This window comes from Penaeus japonicus, unplaced genomic scaffold (assembly GCF_977035675.1).
Source record: "Penaeus japonicus unplaced genomic scaffold, GWHDUDI00000001_assembly GWHDUDI00000017, whole genome shotgun sequence".
Classification (NCBI taxonomy): Eukaryota; Metazoa; Arthropoda; class Malacostraca; order Decapoda; family Penaeidae; genus Penaeus; species Penaeus japonicus.
Genome location: NW_028234419.1, coordinates 23,129,443 through 23,154,606, shown reverse-complemented (window position 1 = coordinate 23,154,606; position 25,164 = coordinate 23,129,443). Strand labels below are relative to the sequence as shown.

At 46.1% G+C, this 25,164-nt stretch overlaps 1 protein-coding gene across 7 annotated transcripts in view; it reads left to right on the top strand.

Moving 5' to 3' along the window:
* LOC122246580 (protein gustavus) overlaps positions 1-25,164 on the top strand; it is a 141,599-nt gene that overhangs the window by 102,274 nt on the left and 14,161 nt on the right. For all 7 annotated transcript variants that reach the window (XM_043005226.2, XM_086546149.1, XM_086546148.1 and 4 more), the window contains 2 exons: positions 105-318; positions 4,267-4,600. In XM_043005226.2, the coding sequence (XP_042861160.2) occupies positions 105-318; positions 4,267-4,600 (548 nt within the window). The remainder of the gene's footprint in view (positions 1-104; positions 319-4,266; positions 4,601-25,164) is intronic.

Below are 25,164 nucleotides of genomic sequence, written 5' to 3'. Positions count from 1 at the left end.
ATTGAGGTATATATGCTCTAATGCATCACAGGCACTTGCCTTGTGGTACAACAAGAAACAAATCAGGTAATATCAAGAGTGACTAACAGCAGTTGCAATTGCAGGTACGGTGGTAAGCGGTGTGGGAGTGGTGGCGGTGGGGGCTCAGCGGCAGCAGCAGCAGCGGCAGCAGCAGCAGCAGGAGGAGCAGCAGTAGGTGTCAGGCGATCGCCCCGCTACGCCACCCAACAGTCTTCCGCGTCTGCAGCAGCTGTGGGCAGACCAAGGAGACATCACACTCGGCCTCTTCACACGCACCACCACAACACTAAGCATAAGGTGAGACGCCCGTTAATTTCTGTTCTTGCTGGGGCGTTGCGCTGAGATTAACACTGAACTTTGGTTCCTTTCTGGTGCTGGTTGGGAAGAGGATTAGGGGAAAAAAATTCATTTGAGGAAAGAAAAATGTAATCATAGTGATAGTAATGTTTTTTGTTATTATTGTTATTATTATTATTATTATTATTATTATTGTCTTCAAAGTTATTAAAGCTGTAAATACTATTTGTAATTTCAACACCCACAATATGACCTCTTTATCAGAAGCAATCAGAGAATATCTTATACAGTAAGAGATATTAAATGCAAGGCCAGTAGTATTGAAGATAGAGAGAGGAATAATTTGCATAATTGTTTTTGGTAGTTTAATTAGAAACAGAGTATGTTGTCAAACTTTCAAAGTCCTGAAAAACAAAAGAAAAAGAACAAAAACAATGCTGGATTTTTTGAAGTAGGGTATGTACAAAATGTTTTATTTATCCTGAGCTCTCCTGCATGTAAATTAGAGAATGCGGAAAAGAGATTGAAGTCCTGTTGTAAATGACGATATTTGATATATACTTTTTTTGCATAGAATTCCTCATGTTAATCATTATTGTTTTGAAGATCAAGTATTAAGGTTTATATTTGATTAATTTGCCCTTCATTCAGTTAACTTTAATGTAAGTTGTCATATAGTATCATTATTATTTTCATTGTAATTAGAGGAAAAGATATTTCACACATTTTCTGCAATGTTATATTGACTAATTCTATGCAGGTTTAAAAATAGAAGACCTTTTGCTTTGGTCCTTGTTGAAGGATGTATAGATGTAGTTGCAGCATCTTATTCAGGTGACAGAAAGGAAAAGGAAAAAATGTTTTGTTCAAACTTACTTCTTATGGCTTGTTTTAGAATTTAGTAATAATGTTTGATTTTAGAAAGGTTGGTTGCATTGATGTGAGAAGATGTTAGATTTTATTGATTATTGTTATTATTATTTATATTGGTATTATTTTTTGAAATGTTACTGTTCTTGTTATCATTGTTATTACAGCATAGTTTATCAAGAGGAATATTTAGTGACATGTTTCTTTTTAATTTAATATTTTAGTGTTTACATTTATGCTTATTTGAACCAGAAAACAATGCTTCCCACTCTTTTCATTGCACTTCATCATTGAGAATACAAAACCACAAAGCTAGGAAGCTGAATCAGCAGCAGGTATTGAAGAATAATCCATTTGTTCACTTACAGAGGGAGCTTAAAGGAGATGTATTGTTAGAGCGCGTTTCATAGTGGCTTTATTTGGCAAGTCTTTAAAGGCATTACGAAGATAAACATAGGAAATCTGAGCCGTTCAAGCCATGCAACGAGTTTGTAATAACAGATTATTTAGTCTTTTGATCTGAATCTTTTAGGTATAGGTAACTCTATTTAATCGAAAAAACGAAATTTAAATTTAAATTTATTTAAACGAAATAAGGCGGTTGATTTTGATGAGCTTCATAATAGTAAAAGAGGGTTAGATCTCACTGCTTGTTATTTCAGTTAGGTAGAACAAGACTTCCCTTTGGACAATTGAACAAGCAGATTCTCTGTATTTGCAAATCTTTCTGAAAGTATTAATCTGTATTTTTATATTACTTGACATTTTGATGAAAATCCATTTAGAATTTTTTTTTTTTTTTCAGGAATAAATTTTTTTCCTTTTTTATTCCGTTTTAGTTCAATGAGCTTTCTGGGAACTGAATATTTGCCAAATGCATTAAAAGGAATGTTGGGGAACATTTTCTCTCTTACTTTTCTAAATGCAATCTCCTGTAAGTGCCTTAGTTCATAAAAATACTTTCTTATTTTCAAAATTGATTTAGATCTTTTGGATTATTATTATTATTATTATTATTATTATTATTATTATTATGTTTTTGTGTGTTTGTTCATCATTTGGGGAATGGCTTTTAAGTTACTGTAAATTATTTTAGGCATTTGTATGTTAAATCCTACACTTGTATCAGTTGCATAAATAAGAGATGTTTGGTTAATTCTACTAGATATATCCATATCAGCATCAGTTAGTGTCTTTTGTATGGTAATCTATTGCTATGTTTGCTTCTTGATTAGCATATACTAAATCCTCTTTATCATCATCATCCTCATCTTCCTCAACATCCTCCTCCTCCTCATCTTCCTCAACTTCATCTTCCTCCTCCTCCTCATCATCATCATCTTCCTCTTCCTCCTCGTCCTCCTCCTCCTCCTCCTCCTCCTCCTCCTCCTCCTCCTTATCTTCTTTCTCATCTTCCTCCCCATCTTCCTCCTCTTCTTCCTCCCCATCTTCATCCTTCTTGTACCTCCTCCTCCCTCTTCCTCTTTTTCTTCCTCACCTCTTCCCTATCCCTTTCTGTTTTCCATCTCACCCTCGTTAGCACTTTAATTTTCTTCTTTTCTTTGGCATTTTTAGTGGTCCCGTCAACAGGAATCTTCTCCTGTCTTTGTCCTGTGTCTGATTTAGCAGGGAATGGCACATTGATTTGAAAGTCCTTCAAAGGGGATGATTAGGAAATACATCCACTGATTCACAATGAAGTGATTTATGCACATAAACTTCAGTGTTTCTTTTAGTAACGAATCCTCTGTAAGTTATTCAGATTTTCATCCCTTCTCTGAGTGCTTTGTCGGAAATTTTCACTTACTGTCCGATCGTTTCTCTCTCGTATTTTTGTTTCCCCTGAGTGGTAGCGTAAAGGAGAAGTGGATTAATTTTCCCCTTTTGTTCATCCTCTCGTGTGTTAAAAATAGCATCAGTTACTGATCATCTTGCATGAAGATTAACATCTATCTTAATGTCTTTTTGATCTTTTAATACCCCAGATTTTGGGATGTATGTAGTTGAGGCTATGGACCCCTTTATATATTGATATGGTTATCATATTGTACAAAAAAACAATGGAATACAGCCTTTATCATTATGTCCTTGGGAGTTCTTGTGTTATTCCTTTTTGCATTTCTGCTTTAATTTGACATGTTATGTGTTATTGAAAGTGCATTCCTACTTTTGTCGCAGGATTCAGACTTGCTGGCTTTAAATAGTCACCTTGAATTGTTTTCTCTGTGCATCTTTCATTACTTTGTATTGTAGTTGTCTTGTGATGTGTTGGTAAAAGTTCAGTTTCTGTTCTTTGTCTCTCAGTTTAAGCTAGCATTACAGTTTCAGTTGGATTAGGACATTTCAGGATGTGTAATGCCTTTTTTTTCTTTCTTTCTTTCTTACATTACTTACATGTTAGTATTACTTTATGAGTGAAAGTATTTTTTTGTGTTGGCTATTTGCTGATTTTGCTTTGTTGCCTTAGTGTGTATTGTGAATGGTTTGATGGATTTTATGTCTACAAGATTCTGTATGTGAAATTGATGCTAAAGGTGAAGTCTGAAATACTTTAACGACTTGCAAGCTTTGATAGTTTGAATTTTTTTTAGGCCATGAATTAGATTGACACAGTCAGTATTAGTGTAAATTAGGGCAAAGATCATCACGGCTTTGACCTAGTTCTGACTTGGTGGAATGGTATCTTAGAAGATTTATTATGTGCAGTATTTTGTAATTCTTGAACAGATAGTATAACAAGCCAGAAAATAGGTTTACTGCCTATGTGTATATAATTGTTGCAAATTCTTCATTCAGAGTTTCATGATGCAAATATTGAAGAGAGGATTACAGAATGTTGGTATTGTGTAATCAGTGTTTTATCGAATGGGAATATATGCACCACTACAGTGGTTATACACTGGCTTTATCTATTTATTATTATTCACTAAAGTTGCAATTTCCATAAGGGCCCACATGATGTTTTGGATGAAATGATGGGAAAGACATTGCAGTGCAGGAGATGCACTCAAAATTTCTGGGCCATTGTATATGCTCTCCTCTTGCTCTTGATTTAAAGAGTGACTTTTCTTCTTCCAGGGAGGAAAGACCAGCACTGGATCCGGCCAGGGTGGTGCGAGCACCAACAACGCATCCTCACAAAAGCTCGACAACGTTGGTGGAGGTGGAGTAGACACCAACCAACAGCACGACAACGCCTCCAACAACCTCGCCACCAACAACGCAACAGGCCGCCATAACCACCACGAAGCCCCCCCACCTTATTCGACTAGGTCATCCGCTGCCGCCGCTGCTGCCGCACCTCACCATCACCACAATCATCACCATAATCACCATCACCACCACTCCAACCAGCGCCATAGCTCACGAGGCCCTCGTCGTAACCGGATGAGTATGGGGCAAAAAGTCACAGGTGAGTTGGATCATATTTATATTTTTTTAGATCATTGGGAAAAGTACCATCAACTATTTAGATGTTTCATCATGCAAAGGCTTTCCTAGACAGGGGTGGGAGGGGACCTTTTACATTATGTGATGATGGAGTGATTTTTTATATTAATGCTAATATATTTGTTCAGAGTATGCATCATAAATTGCTTCAAAATCTAGAACTTTAAAGTAATGCTAGCATGTACAGTGCTTAATATGCTTGTTATGTATTATTGAAAATGGTTTGTGGTACTTTTCCCTATGATTTAGCACTAAACAGATTGTGCAACATCTTTGTAAGGACTCCCAATATATTTAGATAGGCATACAGAAGAAAATAGGAAAACCGCTTGTCAGGTTGTTGCATCATGAATCTGGAGTGGTGTTCTGTTATTCGAAATATTTCAGTGGGCCATATGAATATAAAACGGTGCAGCATAATCCGAACTTCTTCTGGTATTTAGACCAAATTCCGTTCATCACCAACATTTTTAATGAGTGATCGCGTGATTAAAAGATGAGTTAGAATGAGATGACGGTCAAGTTTTATTGTTTCACGTAACAGGGTCGTAAACGCTATAAATACTGTAAAGAAGAGGAATTTACTAAGACCAAGAAACTGGATACAGTGTGCTGCTTTTAATGAAAAAGGAATTTGGCAAATTTTCGAATCTATTACTTAGCTCAAAAGTATTTGGAAAGGGAAGAGCAAATGAAGAAAAGAAGGGACTTGGGGGGAAAAAAAGAAGACAGGTAGCCAAAACACAAGGCATCTGCCAAGGAATGCCCTGCCTGCGAGTGAGAGAAGAGGGAGGGAGGGAGGGAGGGGTGGAATAGTAGAGAGGGAGAGTTCAGGCTAAACTAATCGGGAAATAATCCCTGAAAGTAAGCGCATTGCCCCCCCGCCCTCCCCACCTTCAGGAATGGTGTCAGGAAAATCCAAACTTGCAGAATCTCCCGCCTTAAAGAGTTAATCCTTGCACTTCCTTTGTGCAAATTTGGGACAAGGAAAGAGACTCTGCTGTTTGAGAACTTCTTTAGGCTTGGTATGGGCTGCTGGCTCGGGAAAGTGGGGATGGTTTTCGTGTTTCTTTTTCTTTGTTGTTTTTTAATCTGATTATCTTTTTTTCCCTACCTTTTCATTATTTCCCTCCTATTCTTGTTCTTATTTTCCTCTTATTATTATTTTTCTGTCTTTGCAATTCTTTTCCTATTCTTCCTCCCCCTCCTCCCCTTCCTTCTCCCCCTCCTCCTCTTCCTTCTCCCCCTCCTCCTCTTCCTTCTCTCCCTCCTCCCCCTCCTCCTCTTTCTTCTCCCCCTCCTCCTCTTCCTTCTCCCCCTCCTCCTCTTCCATCTCCCCCTCCTCCTCTTCCATCTCCCCCTCCTCCTCTTCCTTCTCCCCCTCCTCCTCTTCCTTCTCCCCCTCCTCCACTTTCTTCTCTTCCTCCTCCACTTTCTTCCCCCTCTTCCTCCTCCACTTTCTTCCCCCTCTTCCTCCTCTTTCTTCTCCCTCTTCCTCCTCTTTCTTCTCCCTCTTCCTCCTCTTTCTTCTCCCCCTTCTCCTCTTCCTTCTCCCCCGCCTCCTCTTCCTTCTCCCCCCCCTCCTCCCTCCCCCCCTCCCCTCCCCCCCCCCCCCCCCCCCCCCCTCCCCTCCCCCTCCTCCTCCCCTCCCCCTCCTCCTCTTCCTTTTCCTTCTCCTCCTCCTCCTCCTCCTCCTCTTCCTCTTCCTTTCCCTTCTCTCCCTCCTCCTCTTCCTTTTCCTTCTCCCCTTCTTCTTCTCCTCCTCTTCCTCCTCCTCCTCCTCTTCCTCCTCCTCCTCCTCCTCCTCCTCCTCCTCCTCCTCCTCTTCCTCTTCCTCTTCCCCTCTCTTCCTCTTCCCCTCTTCCTCCTCTCCCCCCTCTCCCCCTCGAAAGCCTCTCCAGAAACTACAGAGGACACCACGGAGCATACACAATACAATACATAATCTAATTCATCTGTTTTGACTGCGAGATGTTAAAGCTGAATTGGTATTCCTTGTCAAACGTCGTGGCCGCAGCGGTGCTCTCGAGGGCCTCGTTTCACACGGAGGAGGAATTCGAGCACGCCCCATGGCTCAACGTGCTCCGTGTGATGACCAGTTACGAAATCGGGCGTTGCGCAAGATCATCTCAGTGCTTGCATCATAATAAGTTATGGGAAAATCCGCGTTGGAACTTCGATGGCTTAGGCTTTGGGTTGATTTATCTTAGGTGCATTATTATTATTATTTTTTTAACGCGTCTCTCTTCTTTTCATTCTGTTCGATGTTTCGTTCTGTTATTGTCCTTCTTCTTTGGTTTGTGCGAGGTTGCTTTCGGTTGGACTCGTGTGCACTTTGGTTCCGAAATGGACCGAGAGAGAGAGAGAGAGAGAGAGAGAGAGAGAGAGAGAGAGAGAGAGAGAGAGAGAGAGAGAGAGAGAGAGAGAGAGAGAGAGAGAGAGAGAGAATCAGAGTGCGGCAAGACTGCATACCTGGCTCAAGGCATCCCATATTTGGTCGAACATCGTTCAGATAATTCTATTTCTTTTCTCCTTGGGGATTTTACATGACGAGAGATCTTTAAATTCGTTTGTCTTGCCTATGGTTTTATTTTTGGAGATTATGAATGCATTCCGAAAGCGTCTACTCTTTTTTTTGCCTGGCTACGTAAAGCAGTGGCTGTTTTTATTATTGAATGGCGCACGTCTTGGCGGCCCGCCAGAATGACGTCACGACTTTGCAGGCTTGCCAACCTTGCCGCCTCACCTGTTCTCCCATTAATTATTAGTTGGGATACATTTGATTTTTTTTGTCCCTAGTTTCAGAAGGGTTCAGAAATTATGCCATCATATTTAGTATTTGTTTACTTTTTTCCGAATTGGATCCGCCGTAAAAGCGGACGGAGCAAATGTATTTTAGGAAGGAGGAAGGACGGGTTTTCTGAAGGCATTGAGGAGGGAGGGAGTAACTTCCTTGAACTCGATCGGCCAGTCTTCTGCAACACGGCAAACTCCTCTACTGCAATTCCAGATAATGATTGCTGACTCACATAGGGGCACGTGGTTGCCAGGAAGCTGTCGAGCGATATGGGAAGGGGGAGAGGGGAGAGGAGGAAGGAAGGGAGAGGGGGGAGGGGGGGAGAGAAATCATTCTAGTCTTTTGGCATTAACTTGAAAACTCCTGAGTCATCCGGTATGCTCACCAACAACACTAATCATTACCTGTCGGATTACACATAACTCTCACCACCGCGTCACACGCCTTCATTTAACCGAGTTACGTTACCGTCATGCAGTATTTATGGTGCTATGCGAGTGTACTGGCTTAACTATCGTTAGATACGCGGGATTTTGTGTGGGTCTAGATGTAGATGCATAGGTGAAGAGGGAGGAGGCAGGTGATAGACAGACAGACAGATAGACAGGAGTACGAACAGAAAACAGACAAACAGACACACACACGCGTCGACCCCCACCCCCCTCAAATAAAAAAAACTATGGGAAATGAGATAGATGCACACATGTCTGCGAAGAAAGACCACAGTGATACCGGCGTTCCTCTTCCGACAACGATCTGGTCGGCGTCGATACCCAGATAGTATGTCACGCCAAGATAACCGAATGGGGGGGTCAGGTGGGGGGGGGTGTCTTCGAGTCTGGCGTGTTTTTGGGGTCGTGTTACATGTGTTGGGGGTAGGGGTGGTGTAGGTGTCGGGGGTGGGGGGTGGGGGTGGGGGTCATCAAACAGCAGACTAGCCAGGAAGTCAATGAACCGTTCCGTTCCGTTCCACGCTGCGTTAGGGAATACAGAAAAAAAGACACAGCTTAATGAATGAATGAATAATAATATAAGAGAAACGGTTGAGAACAAAATAATAAAATTATTTAAATCGGCGTCAGTATCGCAAAGCCTCGCCTGCTTCCAACGATTTTCCGAGGGCGACGGAGGGAGAGAGAAGACGGCGGGGCGGCCTCGCTCGATCGGGTTGGGTCCTGTGGCGTCGGCGTGTAGGTGGGCTTATTCAACGGCTCTCTCCTTCTCTCCTTCTCTCCCTCTCTCCCTCTCTCCCTCTCTCCCTCTCTCTCCCTCTCTCTCCCTCTCTCTCCCTCTCTCTCTCTCTCTCTCTCTCTCTCTCTCTCTCTCTCTCTCTCTCTCTCTCTCTCTCTCTCTCTCTCTCTCTCTCTCTCCCTCTCTCTCTCCTCCCCCTCTCTCTCTCTCTCCCCCTCCCTCTCCTCCTCTCTCCCCCCCTCAATCTCCCCCCTCCCAACCTCCTCCATCTCCCCTCCCTTTCCCCTCTCCCTTCCCTCCTCCCCTCCCCTCTCCCCCCTCTCCTCCCCCCTCCTCTCCTCTCCCTCTTTATTTCTCTGTCTTTCTTTCCTTTCCCCGCTTCCTCTTTCTGTTTGTGTGTGTGTGTGTTTAAGCGTGCGTGCGTCTGTGTATATGTATCTATATATATGTGTGTGTGTGTGTGCGTGCGTGTGTATGTCTGGGGTTAGGTTGGGGTCAGTCAGTCAGTGGTGGCGGGCGAGCTGGTGGCGGCGGGTGTGGGCCTAACCTGTTCTGCTGGACTCGCACCGACGGCGCAGATGAATGACCTCTGCGGAGGGCAATGCGAGACGTACTTAGCCTCCTTCTGCGCCATGCACTGAGCGACACCTGGACTCGTCCCTCCAAGTTCTCCGGCAGGAGTCTCCGGAGACTCTCTTCGTCGGGCGTCAGGGAAAGGGAACGATGCCTTCGCGCCGTTCAGGTGTTCGCTCCCGATGGTCGCGTCGCCGAATCACGTGATAGGAGAGTGTGTAAACAAGGGAACACGTGCTCGGAAGAGAAACACAAGCGAGGAAGAGGTTTAGGAAGGACCACGGGCGTCCCCTTCGTTAGCGGAGCACCTGTGTTTGGAACAGATGCGAGGCGGCAGTTGCAGATGCAAGGGCGCTCGAGCAGGTGTGCGTGCGCGCTGCATTCCGGGAACACCTGTGACGATTTTTATGGGAAACACGGGGGTACGTGTGACGTTACTGGGCTGCCTTCAGGTGCCCGACAACCCTGTCTGACCGGTTCTCTCGCTCTCTCACCTCCGTCTCCCTCCCCCTCTCCCTTTCCTCCCCACCTCACCCTGCCCTCCTCGTCTTGCTCCCCACCACCGTCACCTCAATCCCAATCCTTGCCCCGAGGGAAGGGGGAAGGGTAGAGTGGGGCTGAGAGGTAGGAGGAGGAGGAGGAAGAGGAGAATGAGGTAGGGGGGGGGATTAGTTCTCTTACCTCAGGTATTTTCCAGGTAAAATTACCCATGAACTAACACGCAATGATTCAAGTCTCGTTTCGTAGAAGGAAGAAAATCGTGTCGCATGTTGAGTTTTTTCATATCGTTGTCTGTTGGTTGTAGGGTGATAGTGGGCACTCGCTCAGGACTCTTTAGATGGGTTGAAGGAGATACATACTCCTCTTTAGCTCTGCATCGGTAACTAGGAACCGGTGCTAGGTCATGGGGTGTATTCTCTCTGTCGACTGGAAAATCTGGACCTCTCGTTCTACTCGAACAGCCGCGTCAGAGCTTCCTCCGCTCTTGCTGCCAGCATGAAGAAACTAAATAGCATATTCATTAAGGAAATTCTCTCTCTCTCTCCCTCCCTCCCTCCCTCCCTCCCTCCCTCCCTCCCTCCCTCCCTCTCTCTCTCTCTCTCTCTCTCTCTCTCTCTCTCTCTCTCTCTCTCTCTCTCTCTCTCTCTCTCTCTCTCTCTCTCTCTCTCTCTCTCTCTCTCTCTCTCTCTCTCTCTCTCTTTCTCCCTCTCTCTCCCTCTCTCTCTTCTTTTCTCTTTTTCTCTCTCTGGTTATTCCCAAGGACATCCAGCCCGCGCACGGCTTTGCAGGCGATTTCCAGTAATTATGAATTAACTGAGATCGGGGAAACTGAAGCTGGGACTCCCAAGGTTGGACTGGAGGAGGGAGCCTTAGATGATCTTTGGGCGGCCGCGGAGATGCTGCGGGGATGGAGAACCGAGGGGGAGATGATGGCGATGGAGACGGAGTGGCGTTTGTTTGGTGGAGGAACTAGCATAGGGCGGGGTATTTGTTATACTCGTATGTGAATATCTGTGTTTGTGCGTGCTTGCGTGTTCGGCGAAGGCAAGAAGAGAGGGAGAGAAGGTGCACTCTTAGCATCCACCGCGGCGAGCGTCGCAGCCTGAGGGCAGAGAGAAGTCTGGTTTCTGCAGTGGTGACCCCCCCCACCCCCCCTAGTCTGTTGCGCCAGGGAGTTTTGCTGAAAATTTCCGGATACTTAGTTTCGTAATAGCGAGTCGCAGAACGCAAGCGAATGGCTCCCTCCGCCCTGCTCGACGCTGTCACGCCGCCGGCGGGGACTGCGCCCGGTAATTGGAACGAAGCGCAACACCTTTCGCCGTGCGCGACGCTCCACTGCCGCGCGGGCGTCGGAAGCGTCGGAAGCGTCGGTGCTTCACGTGATGAGTGGGATGACAGCATAACTTGCCATTAGTTTTCGTACGCGCTCCTCTTGGCTCTTATTCGCCTTTACAAATACTCACGGACTCACTCATATAGTCGATCACGAACTCACGCACTCTTCTCTTCTCTTTTTTGTTTTTTCGTGTCTTTTTTTCTTTACCTTATTTACTTTCCAATTATTCTCTCCTCTCTTATCTCTCCCTTTATTTGTTTTCTCCTAATTTCTTTTCTCCCTGTTATCTTCCTTGTTATCTCCCTCCTTTGCCACTTCTCTCAAAGTAAAGAGAAACAAGCGAGCAAGTCAACACCGCGAGCAAGCCACCCTGTGGCACTGGCACCGTGGGAATGTCAAGGCTTACGTGGCGCCGTCCTGGTGCCCACTGGTGGCCATGGCTCTGGGTGCATCTCTCCTCGCTCGCTCTCTTCTCTTCACTTCTCCTGTTTCACTCTTCTCTTTTGTTTTTTTACTCTCCTTCCTCTTTTTCCTCTCATTCTTCTACTTTTCTCTCTTATCTTGTTTTTCTTATCTTATCTTGTGTTGTCATCGTTGTGCTATATTCATATATTTTTCTAATATATACCTTTAATTTCGACACAACACGATCACACACATGCAAACCCATTCAAAATAAACAGGGGCCCTTCCCCCATGTCCCGCCTACACACGTCCCCCCTACCTTCCCGCCGCCCACCCCCGCCCACACACGTCCCCCCCTCGCCCACACACGTCCCCCCCTCGCCCACACACGTCCCCCCTGGTTTTCCACCGCCCACCCCTCGCCCACACACGCCCCCCCACTCACGTTTCCCCCTGCCCACTAACGCCACCCCCACCCACTCACGCCATAGAGAGAGAGAGAGGGAGAGAGAGAGAGAGAGAGAGAGAGAGAGAGAGAGAGAGAGAGAGAGAGAGAGAGAGAGAGAGGAAACCTGAAGAACCTGACCGTGAAAGAGACGCTGGCACAGGAAGCGTGAAACACCGTGAGTGCCAGGCGCTAATGGTTTACTTGGGGATGATTTTTTTTCTATCTCTGTTTTATCTTCTTCTTTCTTTTGGATTTTGTGTAATTTCTATCTTTCGTTCATCACTCTTTTTGGATTTGTATTTTTTTTCTATATTTCAGTCTTCTCTCTTTCGGATTACAAGATTTGCTTTTCTTTCTTTTTTACTCTTTTGTTCTTCATTCTATCTCGTTCTTGTATACAGAAGGCCTTTAAACTATCTTGTGTGTTAATACATTTATTTTCCTAAATAGTGTAAGTAAATAATGCTTTAGACTTGTGGATTGTAACTGGCACTATGTAGTTATGGAAACTGAATACTTATCCACTGTAACCAACATCAAAGTTTATTTTGAGTAATTCTAGGTTGATATCTCCTTTCCCTCTATCTATCTCTATCCATCTCTCTCTCTCTCCCTCTCTCATCACCTCTTAACCCCTCCTCCTCCCCCTCCCCCTCCCCCTTCTTAATGACCGTGCCAGGGTTTACCCAGGCCCCTCCCCTCACCCCTGGTCATTTATGTCTCCCTTTGCAACACATACCCTTTGTCCTTCTGGTCCAAGGAAGGGGGTGGGGGGTGAGCGGGGTTAGGGGGGGTCTTTGTTAAGAGTGCTTATTGCAAGATCATGCCAGACATTTTTTTACTTGGTGAATCGTGTAGGATTCTTGGCAGGTTGGTTTGGCAAATGTCTTTCTTTCTGTCTTTTTGTTTTTCGTTTTTTTTTCTCTGTCTCATACTCTCTTTATTATTTTCTTGTTCCTCCTCCTCCTCGTCTTTCTCTGTGGCTCCACATACTCATATCTTTCTCCTTCCTTCTCTCCTCTCCTCTCCTCTCCTTTCCCCCTTCCCCCCTTCCCTCCTTCCCTCCTTCCCAGTTTTCTTCTCCTATCCTTCCTTGCGTAGTCTGTCCCAGGCGCCAAATGGTTTTCAAGGGGCGTGAAGGATATGGTGGAGATACATACTCCTCGTCCTTCTCCCTGTCCCATCTATCCTTCATGTTCACCTTCGTGTTTACCTTCGTGTTGTCGTCGCCGTCGTCTTCATCATCATCATCATCACCAATAGCCAACATTGTCGCAGTGTTGGTCAGTTTCACATTCGTCAAAAGTTCCTGGTGATATTTAGACGGAAAAGAAACAAGCAAATAAACAAGCACACAAACAAACAAACAAACTAGTGTACGTCGACTGAATGCAATTTTAGGTATTTGTCGAGTGTTTTTATCTCTCTCCCTTTCTCTCTCCCTTTCTCGCTCCCTTTCTCTCTCTCTCTCTCTCTCTCTCTCTCTCTCTCTCTCTCTCTCTCTCTCTCTCTCTCTCTCTCTCTCTCTCTCTCTCTCTCTCTCTCTCTCTCTCTCTCTCTCTCTCTCTCTCTCTCTCTCTCTCTCTCTCTCTTTCTCTCTTTTCTCTCTTTTCTCTCTTTTCTCTCTTTCTTATTTATTGCATGTTGTCATAAACTTTCTTGTCCTCTCACTAATAGTACTATCTGTTAGTTGGCTTAAGAAAGGCCTTCGGAGTCAGATAAGTAAACAAGTTACCCATGTTGAAAAAAAATACATCGTTTGTTTTTCTTTCATCTGGTGACACTACCACCCCCTTCCCCTTCCCCTTCCCCGCCCCTCACCCTGCGACCCTGGGCATCGGGGACCATCTCTCTCCTATCTCTTATTCCTCCTTCTTTTCCTCCTCCTTCCCCTTCCCTCCCTTCTCCTCCTCATCTTCCTCTTCTTCATCCTCTTCCGTCCCTGAGGAAGTAACGTGATAGGGATTTGTAGTCGTACGTGCCAGGAACGAGGTATAAGGTGGCTGGCATCGCTTGTTTTATAGTCTCTTCTCCTGGCTATAGTAATTGTTATTATTATCATCATTTATTATTATTGTTATTATATATTGTTGTTGTTGTTCTTGTTATTTTTCTAGGGCAATGGTCAGGTTATGGATAATAGTGGTAGTTATTATTTTTATCATTATTAAAATTAATTTCTTTATTATTGATACTGTTGTGACTATTATAGGTGTTATTTTTATATTTACAGTATAGCTATCATCATGATTACTAATAATTTTGTTATTGTTATTGCTGTTGTTATTATTATCATGTAAATCTTTATTTCCGACTCTTCCATTATTCATTCACGGGAGTTATTGCATCTCTCGCTCTCTCTTCATCTTCTCGTCCTTGTATTGTTTGTAAAGTATCTGTCGTGCCGTTCTACAGAAGTGGGGAATTTGGGTGGGGGAAGGGGAAGAGGAAGGGAAGGGAAGGGAAGGGAAGGGAAGGGGGGGGGGTAAGACCTTGTGGGTGTGGTTAACTTAATGGTTTCCGAAAAGTAAATAGATGATTTGCTTTTTTGTGTATGGGTCTGAGTGGGTATGTGGGGAATGTGTGTGTGTGTGTGTGTGTGTGTGTGTGTGTGTGTGTGTGTGTGTGTGTGTGTGATGATATTATCGATTGCGGTTCAGGTGGAGTGGCTTGAAGGTTATGATTTTCCACGGGGATAAGACTTTATTTTTACGGCGTCGTGGGCTGATAGCGAAGGGCTCGACAGTGTGTGGGGGGAAATTGGCGACTCGTGCACAAATATACCTTCTGTCTCCTCTCTCCCCTTTCCCCTCCCTCCTCCCCACTCTCTTCTCTCTTCTTTCTCTCTCCTTCCTCCCCCTCCCCCTTCTCCTCTCTCATCTCTCCGCTCTCCTGTCCCCCCCCCCTTTCTCCTCTCTTCTTCTCTCCTCCCCTCTCCCCTCCCCTCTTGTCCTCTTCTTACCCTCCCCCTACACTCACCCAGACCCTTGGTGATGCACAAGCACCAAAATACTGCATTATGCAATCTGTGTCCTGTGTCACCTGCTTGACGTTTTTCCCCTCCTTGTCACATAGCTCCTCCTTCCCCACCTCGACTCCTATCTCCCCTACGCGCTCTCCTCCTCCATCCGCCAGTCCTCTAGCCATTCTCTCCTCAAACCCCCGTCTCTCTCGCTTTTTTATTATTTTTCTCCCTGCCATCTTTTCTCTCTCGTCGATCATTCCTCTCTCTCCTCTCTCTTACCTCTCTCTCGTTCTCTCTCTCCTCTTTCTCCACTTGCTTTCCCCTTTCACTTGTCCTTCCACTCCCTCCTTTCTTGGTTCTGCCTGTGATTCATTGCGTAACTTGTGTTGATGACCTTCCCTTCATACAGCCACCACATGGGTAGCAATTTGCCTTCTCCCGGTCCATCTTTGGGGGTTATTTTGGGCCTGTTCTTGCAGTTAGCCTCCGCCGTCGTCAGCGCTGCATTCTTTCCCCCCCCTCTTTCTCCTAAATTCATTGGCTGTTGCTGCTTTCTTTCTCTTTCTATTTTTCTTTATATATCTTTCTCTTTTATTTTTTTTTTCTCTGTGTGTTTCTCTCTGCTTGTTTAGCTCTCTCTCTCTCTCTCTCTCTCTCTCTCTCTCTCTCTCTCTCTCTCTCTCTCTCTCTCTCTCTCTCTCTCTCTCTCTCTCTCTCCTCTCTCTCTCTCTCTTCTCTCTTCTCTGTCTCTTATTTGTTCATATATATATATATATATATATATAATATATATATATATATATATATATATATATATGCATATATATTTATTTATTTATTTATTTATTTATTACTATGTATGTGTTCATTAAACTTTGATTTTCTTTTGTTTTTGTTTTTCGAAGAGATTACTTTTGCTTGATGGGGGTGGGGGATGCATCGCAGATTTTTTTCGTTCTTTTCTCTTTCTTTTTTGGCCGCGGAAGTAACTGTTTTCCCGATCGCTGGATGCCGGGCGTTTGAGCTGTGGGATTTCCTGTATCGCATTGCACGGGAAAGGAACTGTAGTCTCTTTGTCTTTTAGCTTTTAACTTCTTTTTTAAAAGTTTTTTATTTTAAGTTCTCTCTTCATTGCTCTGTTCCTTTTTTTAAATTTCCTCTTTTATATTCCTTTTTTTTTCTTTCTTTCTCTTCTTTTGATATTTCTCTTCACTACTCCTCTCCCTTTCCTCTTCTCCTTTCGTTAAACATCCTCTCCTCCTCCTCCTCCTCCTCCTCCTCCTCCTCCTCCTCCTCCTCCCTTTTCCTTTGCCCTTTTTTTCTTCGTCCTTCCTTCCCTCACTTTTTCCCTTTGCCTTTTTTCTTCGTCCTTCCTTCCCTCACTTTCCTCCGTGTCTTCGACCTCCTCCAGTCTCGTAAAGCAATATTTTGGTCTTTGCAAAATGCCCCGTTGAGGTTCCGTAAATACCTGCAGGGTTCGCGCGACACCGAGAGAGGGGAGGGGAGGGGAAGGGAGGAGGCAGAGAGGAGAGATGGAAGGAAGGGGAGGGGAGGGGGTGGGGAGGGGCAGTCCGAGTTAACGGTGGCGACTCCTGAGGGTCAGTTAACTTGGCAGGGTAAAGTGGAGGGGAGGGGAGGGGAGGGGAGGAGTTGGTAAGGGTGTGGGGTTGGGATTGGGGTTGGGCTGGGTAGGTAGGGGCAGGACACGGTCACTGTGCATCTACCGTTTCCCTCCCTCACTCATTCCCTTCTTTTCCTTCCCTTCCTTCCCTTCCCTCCTCCCCTTCCTTCACTCACTCACTTCTACTATTACGCCTCCAAGTGCATGCATTGGCCATGGTCCTCCTCGCGTTTCTTAATTTTTCGTTCTTTTTAAAGCTTTCTTCTTACCTTTGCCTTCCCTTTTTCCTCACCTTTCCTTCTCTTTTGCCCCAATTAGAAAAGGCGTAAGTGAGAACTCCAAAAGCAATGATGCAATTGACGCGTTTCGAACTTGTTCCATGCATCATGCTTTGCCGCTCGTTCTTATTTACATTCTTTGTGTTTGCTCCTTTCCTACGTTTTTTTTTCTGCGGTTGTCTTTCTTTCCCCTTTCCTTCTGTTTTCTCCGGTTTCATTTGTTGTCTTTGGTTTTTGTTAGCAGACACGAGCTGGCTGTACTAACGTCCTTTTCCTGCCAAGGACAAAAGGGAAAAAGTGTAGTTAGGTTCCCCATCGCTTCCGTTCCTCGCTTACAAAAAACGGGATGTCTGGTACTTTGTTTTTCCCGTTTGTTTTTTCTTTCTTTCTTTTCTTTTTTTTGGGTTAAATTTCTTTGTTTCTTAGACGAGTCAGACAGTTTGACGCGATGTCTTTAGTACTTACAGTGCTTAGGTAAAGGATTAGTAAAACGAGCATTTTCAACTTTGCAATTGTTTTGTTAATACTGATATATATATATATATATATATATATATATATATATATATATATATATATATATATATATATTTGTGTGTTTGTTTTTTTTGTCTTGTGCTCCTTTATTTCAGTTCTACCTCGGTCTCCACCTCTTTTCTCTTATCTCATCTCCTTCTCCTCCCTATTCTCTTCATAACCCTAGTTCTTCAAAGCATTTTTTTTACTTTCTCCGTCTATAAATTCACGTCTGCAAGAGAGCGTTTTGGCACAGCGATAGGACGTCCCGCGGCGTTAAAGTGCTTGAGGGGGGAATGGAGGGGGAGGGGGAAGAAGGTTTAGGGGGGGTCAAAGGAGGAGGAGAGGGGGTCGAGTGCCTTGTGGGTGCCATCTGTCAGGGATACGCGTGCTGGGAAGGGGTAGGGATGGGGGATGGGGGACGGGGGTAGAGATTGATTAGGGTAGGGGCCCTGGTGTAGGGAGGGGCAGGGAAAGGAAGATGAATGGTTGACTGGTTGGACCAGTGCGAAGGTAAGGAAGAAGGAAGGAAGGACGGTAGGAAGGTACGAAGGAAGGGAGAAAGAAAGGTAGAGATGGAGTGCACATGCAAGGTGGAGGATAGACATGAGGAAGGAAAGAAGCAATAATTAAGGAAATGGAAAACAAAAACAAAAGTGATTTGGGGTTGATGGAGTAACTGGCAATGAAAGGGAAGAAGAGGGAGAAAGAACGATCAGAAGAGGAGCGAGGGGAAGAAGAGAAGAGGAAGTAAAGAGGCATAAAGAGAGAGAAGAGGTTAAAGAGAAACTTAAAAAAAGAGTAAAGAGTAGGGGGGAGGTAGGAGGAAGACAGAAAGAGGACGAAGAGGAAGAGGCATAGCGGCCGAAAAGAGGGCGAAGAGGAGAGAGAGAGGGTCGTGGCCTATCATCGGACGACGATAGGGGAGTTTAGTATTGTGTACTTTGTCTGTCACGTCAAGTGGTTCCTCCCTTATCTTATCGCGGGGAATCGCCACCGCTGCAGAATGGCCCGGGCCCTTGACCTAATAGGGGGCGGAGGAGGCGAGTTTCCCGCGGGGATGAATCTGCGTGTGCTCGAGTGTGTGTGTGTGTGTGTGTGTGTGTGTGTATGTATGTGTGTATGTATATGTATATGTATAGGTGAGTATGCATGTTTGTACGTCTGTGTGTATGTATGTTCGAGAGAGAGAGAGGGAGAGGGAGGAAGGGAGGGAGTTTATGCATGCGTGCGTGTTTGTACGTGCGTGCGCTTACGTGATTATATGTAGATATGTTTGCGTTTGCGATCTTGCATGCTAATTTGTCTTAATTAAGTAGAAGATTGTCGAATATCTACTTCTGCCTCTGTCTCCATCGGCCTTTTCGTTCTGTGTATTGTTTATCCTTGTCACCAATTCCACCAGCATCCTTTGATTTAAGTATTCTCTCCATCACCTCTCTTACCCTGACCCTTTTCCTCCTCCCTCCCTCCCTCCCTCTCCCTCATCCCCGTCCTCGTCCTCTTGACTCTCTCCCTCTTCCTCCCCCTCCCTCTCTCCCTTCCCCACCACCTCCTCCTCGCCCTTACTCCCTCCTTCCCTCCCTCCGCCCCCCCCCTTTTCCTCTCCTCGTTCCTCTCACCTGTGACCTAGACATGCCTTATAAGGAGAAATTCTCTCTCTCTCTCGCTACCCTTTCAGACTCCTTTCTGCAGTTCACCTTGTTCTTGTGTGGGACTTTGCTGTGTTGCGTGTTACTTTGCCGTGATTTGTTTGTTTGTTTGCCCCATGTTTTTGCCATGGCGTATTCGAGCTTTTTGTTTAGTCCAGTCTTTCACTTGCCCAGTCACGTCGGTCACTCGTTATCTTATCCTGTCATTCAGTCGCTTAGTCTCTTAGCCAGTCACGGTGAATCGTTCTATTCCCCGCCCAGCCATTCAGTCACCTCATCTCCCTCCCGAGACAGCCATTCAGTCCTCTAGACCAGTCATTCGCTCTCTCTGTCAGTCAGCCAGTCAGTCAGCCAGTCAGTCAGTCAGCAAGAAGGCAAACGGCGCTAAGATGGCGCTGATGCTGCGCGGTCTCTCTTCACGTGGTGACCTTCCGAGACGAGTTAGTGTGACATTGTTGTGGTGGAGGCGCGTCGGTGACCTTCCTGTGGGGGGCAGAGGCGGTAGGGGAAGGGGGGGGGAGAGTGAGAGCAGGTGAGCTGTGCCAGTGCCATCGCCAGGTACGTCACTGCACACGGATGGTCACAATGGGTTTAGTCATGTGTCTGTGGTATCCTTCCTTCTCCTCCCCTGCCCCGTCCCCCCTCCCGACCCACTAATCTTCCTCTCCTTCCCTTGATTCCTCCTTCTCTTCCCTTTCCTTCCCTTGATTCCTCCTTCTCTTCCCTTTCTTTCCCTTGATTCCTCTTTCCCTTCCCTTCCCTTCCCTTTATTCCTCCTTCCCACCTCCCTACTCCCGCCCTCACTTCTTCGTTTTCCTCCTCCTCCCTTCATTTCCTTTCCTCATCCTCTCATTTCTTCTTCTCCACTTCTCGGTTTCCCTATCTGTCCTTCTCTCCTTTTCCTTCTTCCTCCCCCTCCATCTTCCTCCCCTTCCTTCTTATTCTCCTTCTCTCCTCTTCTCCTTCCTTTCCCATTGCTCTTACTCCTCTTTTAATTAACTTTATCCCTTCTTCCTCATTTCTTCTCTCCATTCCTTCTCTCTGTCCTTTTCCCTCTCCTATTCCCCTTCTTCCCTATCCCTCTCTCTTTCTCTCTCCTGTTCCTTCTTCCTTTCTCTCTGCCTTTCCCTCCCTTTCCCCTCTTCCTCCCTTCAGCCATGCCTTCTCAATCCAATTAGTAGCAGGAGCCACTCGAGTGTCAATAACGTGGCCATTAGCTGTTGTTATACGGCATGACGGCTCATCATCCCTTCCCGAGACTGCCGTGTTGGCACCCTCGTCACGGGACAGCATTGTACGCATTACATTCCCCACTGCCTCTCCCCGCCCCTTCCCTTCCCCCCTCCTCTGTTCCCTACTCTTCCCAAGTTACAAATGCGCTCGCTCGCGCGCGCGCCCACACACACACACACACACACACACACACACACACACACACACACACACACACACACACACACACACACACACACACACACACACACACACACACACTATATATATATATATATATATATATATATATATATATATATATATATATTTATATATATTATATATAAAGTATGTATGCATGCATATGTATGTATGTATGTATGTACATATGTATATGTTTATATATATATTTATATATATATATATACATATATATATATATATATATATATATATATATAGAGAGAGAGAGAGAGAGAGAGAGAGAGAGAGAGAGAGAGAGAGAGAGAGAGAGAGAGAGAATTATACATACACACACGCACGCACGCACGCGCACGTCACTTCTGCATCTGTCACTGTCAGCACTAAGGTGACGTTGAGACGGATGTTATCCCCATGTATATTGGACAGGTGCCACTCATAGGCTGAGCTGTTGGCACCCCCCTCCCCCCCTCCTCCTCCTTCCCTCTCTTCCAATCTACCCCTTACCCCCTTTCGCTTATCTCTCTCTCATTCTGTATTTTATTCTACCTTTCATTCTTTCTTTATTATCTGTCTTTCCCTCTCTCTACCTCCCTCCCCTCCTCCCCCTCCCCCTCCCTTGTGTAAGTTTTCGTTCACGTGATGTTCTCTCTCTCTTGAATCGCCGCTGATGAAGACATTCGAAACTTCAGATCAACTTGTCGCTGTAATAAATCGCCTATTGCTTTAACACATATTTTCCTATTCCTCCCTCCTCTGTGTTGTTTCTTTCCTTTTGTTTTGGTTTTCCTTTCTCTTTTGTTTCGTTTATGTCGTTTGTTTTCCTTTGCTTAGCCCACTCTGTTCTGTACACTTATTTTTATTTTATTTATTTTTAGATAATAGTAGCAGTATAGTGCAAATGGAGAGGCGATAAGAAAATGCGTCTGAGGGGTGGGGGTTGGGTTAGAGGTTGAATGGGGCGGGGGCGGGGGGTTCTGTACTTGTCCACCTGTGAACCTCTATGGCACGTGCCCCTCACCTCCCATCCCCACCCCACCTTCCTTGTGTGTTGTCCTTCACGCACGTGCCACTTTATGGCAGTCACTCTCCTCCTAATGTCCCATCGCATCGCCACTTGTCTTTGCGCCGCCGCCTGCTAACTCCCGACCTTCTGACTCGCCTTGTCTCGGCCTGCACTGGCCTAGCCTGCCGAAAAGGGGGCCCCCCGTAGCAGTGCGTCGCAGGCCGGGTTTCCTAGACTCGCCGACGACGCGTAGGGGGGGGGGGGGACACCACTGAGCAGTTGCGGGGCGATGGCGATCCGTGAGCGCCACTCATCGTCTCATGACGTCTGGCGCCTCCGCCGTCGCCGCTGCCGCTGGTCTGAATGACATGTGCTCTGGCAGCGCCAGGTATGGCACGGCGGGAGAGACGAGGGGCGCCGTGGTCTCTTGAGATGCTTCCCCTCTGAGTCACTGGCAGACGCCGCGCACACATTCACATGTCGATCCCTAGACTTTTTTTTTCTTTTCCTTTTTTTCGTGTAAAGAATACCAGACGCGGGCCTCTACTTAGTGTATCTCTGGGGCGATACCCGGCGTACATAAGACGAGTGGCTAAGCGCGTGTGAGGCGAGGCTGACGTCGGCAATAGCCGCCCCTACGACGGCGGCGCGGGTGGGGAGGGGCTGAGGCTCCGCTTTCGGCCTCGTCGTAGGACTGGAGATCGCAAGGGTCGCTTCGCTACTAGGGAGCAACACCGTCGTCGAAGAAAGTGGGAAGGAGACGGATAGTGAGGAGGGAGAAAAGGGGGGAAGGTGAGGGAGAGGGAGGGGGAGGAGGAGAAAATGGGACAAAGAGAGGGAAAGGGAGAGAAACAAAAAGGAGGAAGAGAGGGAGACGTGTTTATCCGAATTCGACAACCCGTAAAACCCTTTATGTAATACACGAGGTAATGTCCTTATGTAACTTTTGAATGCATGCACAGGGCATTCTGTGTGCAAGATGAAATAACACGGCTTGTGAATGCAGAGGAAGCAAAGGGTGCCACCAAAGGGTGTTGCCAGGTGGCGGGAGTTCCGAGAACAAGGTCCAAGTATGCGGTGTGCTCGCCCACCTATGTTGGGGGGAGGAGGAGGAGGAGGAAGACAACATCGAAGGAGAGGAAGATGACAGTAAGAAGAAAGAAAAAAGGAAATGAGAGAATTATGGGGTTGAGGAAAATAGGAAGAGTGAAGATTCAAGAGAGAATACGTTAATAAGAAAGTAAACTTAAGACAGAGATAGTGACAGATAGACAAAAAACCGAGAGAGATAGAGTAAGAGATAGATGGAGGGGTGAGAGCGTCCCCCAAAGGGCACCGAAGGCGGAAGGGCGCCGGGGACATCCTCCGCCTGACGATAAACTTGTCAGAAAGACCTTTATTTTTCCTCTCAGCCTTAAAGTGGAAAGCAAATTTTAGTTGTTCGGGGAGACGAGAGAGAGAGAGAGAGAGAGAGAGAGAGAGAGAGAGAGGAGGGAAAGGGAAAAGGAGACGGAGAGGGAGGAGGTCGAGATCAAGAAAGAAGTAGGAGTGTGAGAGAACGAGAGAGAAGATTTGAAAGAGAATCGACGACGAGGAATGGAAGAAAGATAAATAAAAAAGGCATCATTTAAAAAAAAAAGGAAAACGAGGAGCAAAAAAGGGCACAAGATTCCGCTTTGACAAAGGCCTGGCGATAGAGGAAAGGGGGGAAAGGGGGGGTCGTGAGACGTAATCGGGAATGATGTTTCAATAATGGCGTCGAGAGGAGGGTGAAAGGATTGCGATCCGGTTACGCGGTGTGGGCGAGGTGTAGGGTGAGCCGAGAGCCACAGCCAAAAGGGGTGGGTGTGTTGGCGGAGGGGACGGGGTAGGGGGAGGGGGAGGAGGAGGGGAAGAGAGGCGGGATGAAAGAAGGGGAGGAAGGAGAAGAATGAGGGGAAGGGAATGGTAGGGAAGGAGAGAGAGGGGGTGGTGTGAGATATAAGAAGGGGAAGAGGGTCGAGGGATAAAAATGAGGGGAGGAGGGGGGGGAGGGGATGTAGGGCACCCACACATGCATTATGGTTATATTCGTACCCCGGAAGGTAACCTTATCACTTGATTCCCTGACGTATGTGTGTATATATAACACTGATATTTGTGTGTGTGTGTGTTTGTTTGTTTGTATACGTTGTTTGTGTATATGTATTTTTCTTGGGCATTGTGCGTTCTTTACTTGGTGTTTCTACTTAAAAGCAGGTGAGAGAGATTGAGAGTGTGTGTGCGCACGTGTGTTGCGTGTGTTCTTGAGCGCGTAAGGGTCGTGGTGAGATGGCGAGGGCCCAACACAAGGTCACGGCGCAGCTTGTAATCCTTGCAAGCGCCTGTTTCAAGGTCTTGTCTATCCGTACCGACACACACACGCACAGACTCGCACACACACACAGACTCACACTCACACACACACACACACACACACACACACACACACACACACACACACACACACACACACACACACACACAATAAACACACACACACACACACACACACACACACACACACACACACACACACACACACACACACACACACACACACACACACACACACACACACACACACACACACACACACACACGGGCACACGCGCGCTATGCTGACCTTTGTATTAGAGAGAGAGAGAGAGAGATCGCAAGCACACTGATCACAGAATGAGAATTAGAGTTGCATGATGCCGGCTATCATTATCATCATCACCCCCATTCGTGGTTCCGGTCTGCGCTCGCGATAATACATCAGCGCTGTTGTCTTTTCATTTCGCGCCACGGCATTTCCCACACGTGTTGAGAGCGTGAGAGGTGTGGTGGCCTGTGGCGTGGCGTGGCGTGGTAGTAGACAATGTGTTTGCTTGTGTATGTAAAGGTGTGTATATTCATGTGTGGGAGGAAGAGGGAGAAAGAGAGAAGAAGAGAGGAAGAGGGAAGAGGAAATTAAAGAAAGAAAATCCATCTCCCCCTGCACCACCACCACCCCTTCCCCTTCCCCCTAACCCCCCCCCCTCTGGCTTCTGAGTGCCGATCGGAATTGACCAGCGTTCAGCAGGTCTAGGACACGCCAACTCATGTATGCTCTCTTGCTTGCTTTCTTACCTTCGCTTTTGCTTGCTTGCTCTGGAGATGAGCGCACGCGTATTGCACAATCTCCCATTTTAAGAGTCTGGTGTGGTTTAAAAAAGATTGGGGGTTATTGTGGGTGAGGGTGAAGGGTGAAGGGGGGGTTATTGCTTGCTTTGGGATGAGGGGAGAGGTGTTGGGGGGGAGGGGCATTGCTTGCTGGTGAGACGACCTCCACAGTTTTACAATAGCGATGATTTTCATAGGTGTGTTTGTGCTTGTACTTGTGTGCGACCGCGTTTTTTTATTGTTTTTGTATGTTTGTTTTTTTTAATCCGCTTACGAGCAAATAAACAAATGTGATATTTTGGTTGATGTCAGCTGTATTGCACGATCTTGATAAACACTCGATCGTGTTTTTCCTGTTGCAAGTTTGGGCCTGAACTATCGCAACCGTTGTGACGACGAGCGACGCGTTGCCAAATCGCCGTGAAGAAATGACATGACAACATCGGGCGACACGGATGATGGGGAAAGGAGAGTAAACGTGTATGGGATCAAGATGGGATGAAGGAGGGAAGACAGGTGGACGCACAAACGGTGGAATTTATGTATACGTGTGTGCATGTATATGTAAGCGCGCGCGCGCGTATATATATACACATATATACACACACATATATAACACACACACACATACATATTATATATATATATATATATAT